General features: G+C 36.9%; 1 protein-coding gene across 1 annotated transcript; it reads left to right on the top strand.

The window, feature by feature from the left end:
- Positions 1-716: 716 nt before the first annotated feature.
- Positions 717-2301, top strand: LOC106095939 (serine proteinase stubble). Its single transcript, XM_013263393.2, has 7 exons — positions 717-801; positions 867-1147; positions 1208-1581; positions 1635-1780; positions 1838-1945; positions 2059-2094; positions 2171-2301. The coding sequence occupies exons 1-7, from the start codon at positions 717-719 to the stop codon at positions 2299-2301; spliced, it is 1161 nt and encodes a 386-aa protein (XP_013118847.2).
- Positions 2302-8647: the final 6346 nt, after the last annotated feature.

The following is an 8647-nucleotide window of genomic DNA, read 5'->3' as shown; positions in this document are numbered from 1 at the left end:
TTTATGACGCTGAACGCATTGGTTCGAATCCTGTCGAGAACATCAGAAAATTTTCAGCGGTGGCTATCTCCTCCTAATGCTGGCGACTTTTCTACGGTACTAGCCATGCAAAAACTGCTCATCAAAGAGTCGCGGCACGCTGTTCAGATTCGGCTATAAAAAGGAGGCCCTTTATAATTGAGTATAAACTTTAATTGCACTGCTCTCATAAAATGTGAGAAGTTTGCCCCTTAATGGAACGTTCACCGGTAAATTTGCATATGCAATGTTTCTATTAATGAAACAATTCCTTTCGTAAAAGACTTTACTAGATATAAAAAAAAATATCTGTAATGTTCGGTAAGTATATCCTTAACTTTGCGACCCTTTACTAAAGACAACAATCGTTTAGTTTGAAATATCGTTGAAGGTTATGAAATTGAATTTTGGGACAAGTACAGCGTTGTACCGGAGTTAAAGTTACAGGAACGTCTATGGAATTTTTCAAAAATGTTGAGTCTTCTCTGCACTGATCAGTGATCGAAATTTGAATCGGAAGGTTGTTTCCGTTGGTATTGTGACTTTAATTAGAACATTCCCTTCTAAAGCTCTGGGCATGGAAATTCGAAACCTGACAATAGTTTATTAACTTTGTTTATTTTTTTTATATATATATTCAAGACTGACCATCGATCGATAAAGAAATGATGCAAAAACGTCGATAACACTCTCCAAAGATGTACATATGGAACTGTCTGACACTAATCTCTGGAGTTATCTATATAACAGCCATTGAACTGGGAACAAGTTCGGCCCAAGCCAGTAAGTATGAGTAGGTGTTTTGGAAATTCTGGTGTCTAACAAAAATTCCAACTTCGTGGTTGTAGATATTTTGAACACAATTCTGGGTGTCCCCTCAGAATGTTTACATCAGGGTGGTGTTTGGCCTTGCAAGTTATCATTTTCTTGCTGGCTGCAGGGAGGCAAGCATGCTCGTGGCTGTGGAAACAACAAATGGTTCTTTTCATGTTGCATTGCAGCAGAGGGAGACATTTCACCAGCAGCAAATTTGGTGGAGACTGCCCTGGTGGAGTACAACAAAAAAGTCACTTCTCTACCCAAAAGAGTGTTTCTCAGAAGGCGGGAGGAAAACGATATAGCAATTAAGGTGAGTGAGTACAGCTTGATTTTTTCTTAAAATACAACCTACGACTCTCGCTTTTTTCAGCCGGAATGTGGCTTCGCTCGCAATTTTCAACAAACTTTACAGAAACGCATTATAGGCGGCAGACCAGCTCAATTTGCCGAAAATCCTTGGCAGGCTCACATACGTATTGCCGAATATCAATGTGGTGGAGTTTTGGTCTCCAAAAATATGGTGGCCACTGCTGCCCATTGTGTTCAGCAGGCCCGATTACAGGACATCTCAGTTTATTTGGGGGAATTGGATACCCAAAATTTGGGTCATGCACATGAGCCTTTGCCGGCTGAGAAACACAATGTCATACAAAAGATAATACATCCGCTCTTTGAGTTTCGTATGACACAACCGGATCGTTTTGATTTGGCCTTATTGAAATTGGCCAAGCCCACAGGATTTAGGTAAGAGGACAATTTGGTGTGAAACAATTGTGTCAAGGTTTGTTTTGTTACAGTGAACACATATTACCCATATGTTTGCCCATGTATCCCATACGCTTGGTGGGTCGCAAGGCCATTGTAGCCGGTTGGGGTAAAACGGAAGCCAGCATGGGCCAGGCGGGTACAAATATGCTACAAGTGGCTACGGTACCCATTATAAGTAAAGACTTTATTATAAATTTCCATTTTCAAGTATTATAACACTTGCATTTTCCAGCTTCTGTGGAATGCCTTCGCTGGCATGAAAGCAAACAAATCAAAGTCGAGCTCTTTAATGAAATGTTTTGTGCTGGTCATTCAGATGGCCATCAAGACGCTTGTTTAGGTAGGTGTTTAAAATTTGAAGTGTCGAAAGTTGCATAGCATACTTTAAGGCTTATCAAAATAAACGTAATAATAATGATGTTAATTATTCCTTTTTTTATGGGGTTTATGTAGGAGATTCCGGTGGCCCTCTCATAATCAAAGAAAGAGGCAAGTTTCACTTATATTCACTTCACTTGCACTTACAGCAAAATGTTTAATATTATTTATTTTCCTTTTATTTAAGGTCGCTTCTTCTTGGTAGGCATAACCAGCGCAGGTTTTGGCTGTGGCGTCGATCACCAACCAGGCATTTATCACAACGTGCAGAAGACCACCAAATGGATTCAGGAGATCTTAATACGTCATGCCTCCTAACTGCTAAAGACAAATATTGAAAATTTCCTCTTAGACATAATTTAATCAAAAGCTTACAAATGTACAACTAAATATCACATAAGATAAGTACACAAATTAGACATGTAGTATTCAGGGTAATCTACGTTATAACTAATAAATTCTAAATATTAAAATTTTATGAAAACAATATTTAACATTTTATTGCTTATTGAGAAGCTACAAATGCATAGATATAAATTTAATAAATACACACAATGATTGACACTATTTTCTCAACTCTGCCTGATCCAATAAAGAGTACCTTAGCGACACATGGATGGGACGAATCTTGCCTGAATTGGCATACATTATTACTTATTGGATGTATAAACCGTATGAAAAGGTTTTTCTCTATTCCAATGCCTCAAAGAAGTCAACTCTACATTTTGAATTTCCTCAAAAATAAAGAATCGATCTGCCCGCATATGAGTTACAATAGATTTTTTTCTTTGGGAAAATAGAGTTATTTGAGAAAAATCCTTACATAACTGATTGTACTTTTGAAAATCGGGCTTACTTTGCCTTCACTACACACAAAAACTAAAAATTTGTTTCAATCACGCCATTAATTAATATAATTAATTTTTTAATTGAAATAATATTACCAATCACAGTTTTGATAAAGTTGATTGAAAAACTTTCATATAAAAAAATTGCAATTTCAATTAAAAAAATAATTTTGAAAATTTTAAATGCCCTAATTAAATTTTTGATTGATCCAATTAAAAACATTATCGAATTTTTGGTAAAAATTTCGAACAGACATATGGACATAACAGTGTTACATTGACCGAGGGAGTAATAATGTATACTTTAAAGGGTATAAAACCATATTTTTTATTTGAAAAACGTTCTGATTCAATAAAATTATTTAAACTATTAATTATTTAATTGAAAAATATACTATTTTACATCACATTCATTACTTTTTCATTTCCAATTAAAAACTAATTCCATTAATTAATATTTTAACTGAATATAGCAAAAAATTTGTTTGAGACCGATGTCGGGATCGTAATTGAAAAAAGTTCATATTCAATTAAAAACAAGTAAAAACGTGTTAAGTCCGACCGCGCCGAACTTTGGATACCCACCACCATGGATAAAATAACCATCCTCTTTTATAACACCTCCACTACCATATCCATAGTATAATGCAAGTGGAGGCTGGTCTGGATCATATATGATTCTGGTCCCGAGAACTCTTATACAACTCGCAGTTTTGTCTATATGCAGTCAGTCTATATGACAGCTATATCTGAATAAAGGCGGATCTAAACTATGTTTGAGACCGATGTGGGGAGGTTTAAAACAATTTTCTATTTAAAAATTTAATAACAATTGCGGTTTTTATTGGCTTAAGTCCCTAAATCGGCAGATCAGTCTATATGGCAGCTTATCTAAATATAGTCCGATCTGAACCACATTTGATTCCGATATCAAGAGGCTTTAGTCAATTCACTGTTTTAAGTTTCTGCGAAATCGGGTTATAAATGCAGCTTTCGTGGTCTTAAGACCCTAAATCAGCGATCGGTCTATATGATAGCTATATTTTAATATTGTCCGATCTGGACCATATTTAAGTCGGATATCGGGAGGCTTAAGACAACTCACAGTTCCTAATTTCATCGAAATCGGATAATAAATGTGTCTATTACGTGCGTAAAACCCTAACCGACATATCGGTCTATATGGCAGCTACATGTAAATGTGGTCCGAAGTAGACCATATTCAGTTTGAATATCGGAACCTCTAGTGAAACTTCCTGTTTCAAATTTCAGCAAAATCGGCAAAAAATGCGACTTTTATGGACTTAAAACCTTAAATCCCCAGATCGGTCTGTATGGCAGCTATATCCAAATATAGTCCGATTTGGCCCATTCAAGAACTTAACCTGCGTATAGAAGTGGTAGCGCAGAGGTTAGCATGTCCGCCTATGACGCTGAACGCCTGGGTTCGAGTTCTGGCGAGACCATCAGAAAAAAATTTCAGCGGTGGTTTTCCCCTCCTAATGCTGGCAACATTTGTGAGGTACTATGCCATGTAAAACTTCTCTCCAAAGAGGTATCGCACGCCGTTCGGACTCGGCTATAAAAAGGAGACCCCTTATCATTGAGCTTAAATTTAAATCGGACTGCACTCATTGATATGTGAGAAGTTTGCCCTGTTCCGTAGTGGAATGTGCATTGGCCAAATTTGCATTTGCATAGAAGAAATGCGAGTCTGTGCAAAATTTCAACTCAATTTTTTAATTTTTAAAGACGGTAGCGTAACTACAACTGACGTACACAAGGACGGACAGACACATGGACGTCTAAGAATTTTACGACGATCAGAAATATATACTCCGTGGGGTAGGATATGGATATTTCGATGTGTTGCAAACCGAATGACTAAATGACCCCCCATGCTATGGAGGTGGGTATAAAAACATTGAATCAATATATTTTTAAATTTGTATTTTCAATTACACATTTTTAATTGAAATAAAATTAGTCCTATTTTTTTCTGTGTATGACCAAGCAACATTTAAAACGACAAAAATCCTTTAAATCCAGGGTTAATGTTGGAATTCCCACCGCTAACAATGTCTACCAGGGTTTAATCTTAACAAGTGCTTACTACATTTGTGAACATTAAACCAGTAACGAAAGGCAAAAGTCGGGCGGTGTTGACTGTATAATACCCTACACCTACCCTTTGAGTACAAAGTGCGAGCTATATCTAATTCTGAACCAATTTTGATGAACCTCGGCGGATGTTTTCTGATGGGTTTTTAAACGATCCGTAATAATTACGGTTGAAAATGACAACATTATTGCAAATTATCCAAAATCTGAGAAACATATATATGGGAGCTGGATCTAAATCTGAACCGATTTTGAACAAACATCTTAGATATTGTGGTAAGCACCGAGGAAAGCATTGTGCATAGTTTTGGCATTATTAATAGATGCGTCTATAGTGGCCATAGAAGTAAAAATAGGTCGGTATACATATATGTCAGCTACATCTAAATCTCGACCGATTTCTATGAAAATCACCTGCAATAATAAAAGTCATAAGAAAATCCTTCCTGCCAAACTTTGAGAGAATCGGTTAACAAATGAGCACTTAATTGCAATATTTCTCAAAATCGGACGAACATAAATCTGATCCGATTTGAGGAAAACGTTGTACAAAATTTTGGTAAGATTGATGAATAAATGAGCTTGCAGTGGTCATAAGGGTGAAAATCTGGCGATATACTTAAATGCAGCTATATCTAAATCTGGACCGATTTCTACGAAATTCACCAGTAAAGTCAAGACTCATAAAAAACCCCTTTCCGCTAAATTTCCAGAGAACCAGTTATCAAATGAGCACTTTATTGCAATATTTCTCAAAATCGGAAGAACATATATATGGGAGCTATATCTAAATCTGAACCAATTTCGACCAAACTTTCAGATATCGTCAAGGAAAGCGTTTTACAAAATTTTGGGAAGATTGGTGAATAAATGCGATTGCAGTGGCCATAGAAGTGAAAATGGGGCGATATTTTTATATGAAAGCTGCATCTATTGTAAATCTTAACCGATTTTTATGAAATTCACCAGTAATGTCGAGAGTCAAGAGATCCTATCTATCAAATTTCAAATGACCATCGGTTAACAAATGACCATTTTGTTGCATTATTATTGCAAATCGGACGAACATATATATGGGATCTATATCCAAATCTGAACCGACTTTTTCTAATTTCAATTGGCTTCATCTCTAGGCCGCAAAACATGCCTGTACCAAATTTGAAGACGATCGGATGAAAATTGCAAACCTTTCCTTGTACACAAATCAACATGGAAAGACGGACATAGCTAAATGAAATCCGAAAGTGATTATGAGTCGATCGGTATACTTATCAATGGGTCTATCACTCTTCCTTCTGGGTGTTACAAACAAATGCACTAAGTTATAATACTCGGTACCACAGTGGTGGTGTAGGGTATAAAAAGTTCCTTATAAAAGGAGCAGAAGGAGGCTTCTTATAACGATCGAATCGAATATAAATTTCGGTTTGTCCTTTAATTTAGTACGTTCGACACCTAACTTGGGCTTAATTGGGTAACGGAGTTACCAAATAATCCAACTGGCACTTAACAAATGTTATTAAAGGCTTGTGTATCCAGTGCAAAAATTAAAATAGGCCTTATGATCAACCATACTAACAACTGCAGTAAATCGAATTAAAATCTTTCATTTTCTTTTAATCATTGTGTAATCAATGTGAGATTCATTTCCGTACACTTCACGAGCCGGCCATGGCCTGTTAATTGGCGAACTTTTGAATTTAAAATCTACTTAACTTCCATACCATACTACCCCCAAATTTACCACTGTAGTAGAATAAAAACCCAGTACAACTTTAATTTAACTGCATATTCTACAAAGATGGTCTTACCAGCACTCAATCAAAAATTCCAATGACTCGTCTTCCTCCTACAGTGCAGTAGCAGCCGAGACGAATCAGTAGTTATGGTCCACTTGAAACCAAAACAAGTTTCTCGACGAAGCGTCTGCATTTGACCTTGCCACGGTCAGTTATTGGTGACGACGGTGACATTTGAATTTGAAATGTGTTCATTCACCGCAAACCATAGACCAAAACAATAAACAGTCATTTTGGAGGCGATTCCATCGCCGACGCCAACTTCTTTGACAACGATGCCGACGCAGCGTTAACAAGGGGACCAAAACAAGCTTTGTCATTACATAACCTGGCTACCGACTGCTATGGCAGCGAAACCAATTCAAAAATGTGGTAAGTGTGAAGATGTTCCAATTTGGCCAACATTTGTACAAACATAATACATGACTAATGCCAGTGTTCGGACAGTTGACATACTGAAATAAAAACCGCCAAAGATATATGAACATTTTTACCTCTCACCTACAGCGATGAATGATGTTCAATACCAATATGAATTTTGGCAAATGAGTGGTTTTGTTTTTCAAATATTTTTAGCGCACATTTTGACCCCATATAAATAAACACTGGGAGATACGTTGATATTTGCGATGGACGCTGAGTTTTAACATAAAGTTCAGCTCGTTCTTTAAGTAAAGTGGATGTTAAATTTCCTTTTTATTAATAATAAAAATAAAGATTTTTGATCATAACAAGAAAGGAGTTCTATTTGGTTCAAGTTAAGAAAATCATTGACTTTGGGTTTAGAAAAATATTTTCAAAAACAGTTGCATTTTTTTAATTATACACATTCCCTATTCTACTTTGATAATTCACGTTTCCCAATGGAGTCGGTGAAACAATGGCTCCATTTGTTGAGTTTTGGAGAGAATACCATTAGCTGCAAGTGATGGATGCATAAAACACACAAACTGAAACAGCCGACTGCTCTCAAATAAATTGCATAACTCTTGGAAATGCACATTCACAATACACACTCGTATATCGAAAAAAACGAGCACTAAACTTTCCTTCCAAATGCATGCAAGTTGCTCTATGCACAAAAACTTTAAATGCCTTAAGCAAACTATCAGCCCAAGCTACCAGGTTTTAAAAATTTTGGCACTTATTTATCATTGCTTGGCCGATGAGCTTCGCTACACCCTACAAAACCATTTTATACCCACCACCGAAGGATAGGGGTATACTCATTTTGTCATTCCATTTGCAACACATCGAAATATCCATTTCAGACCCTATATATTCTTGATCAGCGGAAAATCTAAGACGATCTAGCCATGTCCGTCCGTCCATCCGTCTGTCTGTTGAAATCACTCAGCAGTCTTTAAAAATGGAGATATTGAGCTAAAAATTTGTACAGACTCTTTTTTTGTTCACAAGCAGGTTAAATTCGAAGATGGGCTATATCGGACTATATCTTGGTATAGCCCCCACATAGACCGATCTACCGATTTAGTGTCTTAGGCCCATAAAAGCCATATTTATAATCCGATTTTGGGAAATTTGGGACAGTGAGTTGTGTTAGGCCCTTCGACATCCACCTTCAATTTGGCCCGGATCGGTCCAGATTTGGATATAGCTGCCATATAGACCGATCCTCCGATTTAGGGTCATAGGTCCATAAAAGCCACATTTATTATCCGATTTTGCTGAAATTTGGGACAGTGAGTTGTGGTAGGTCATTCGACATCCTTCGTTAATTTGGCCCAGATCGGTCCAGGACCAGATCGGTTCGATCCTCCGATTTAGGGTCATAGGCCCATAAAAGCCACATTTATTATCCGATTTTGTTGAAATTTGAGACAGTGAGTTGTGTTAGGCCCTTCGACATCCTTCGTTAATTTGGCCCAGATCGGT

Source organism: Stomoxys calcitrans, chromosome 5 (genome assembly GCF_963082655.1).
Source record: "Stomoxys calcitrans chromosome 5, idStoCalc2.1, whole genome shotgun sequence".
In the NCBI taxonomy this organism is placed as follows: domain Eukaryota; kingdom Metazoa; phylum Arthropoda; class Insecta; order Diptera; family Muscidae; genus Stomoxys; species Stomoxys calcitrans.
This window is presented reverse-complemented; position numbering and strand designations above follow the sequence as displayed.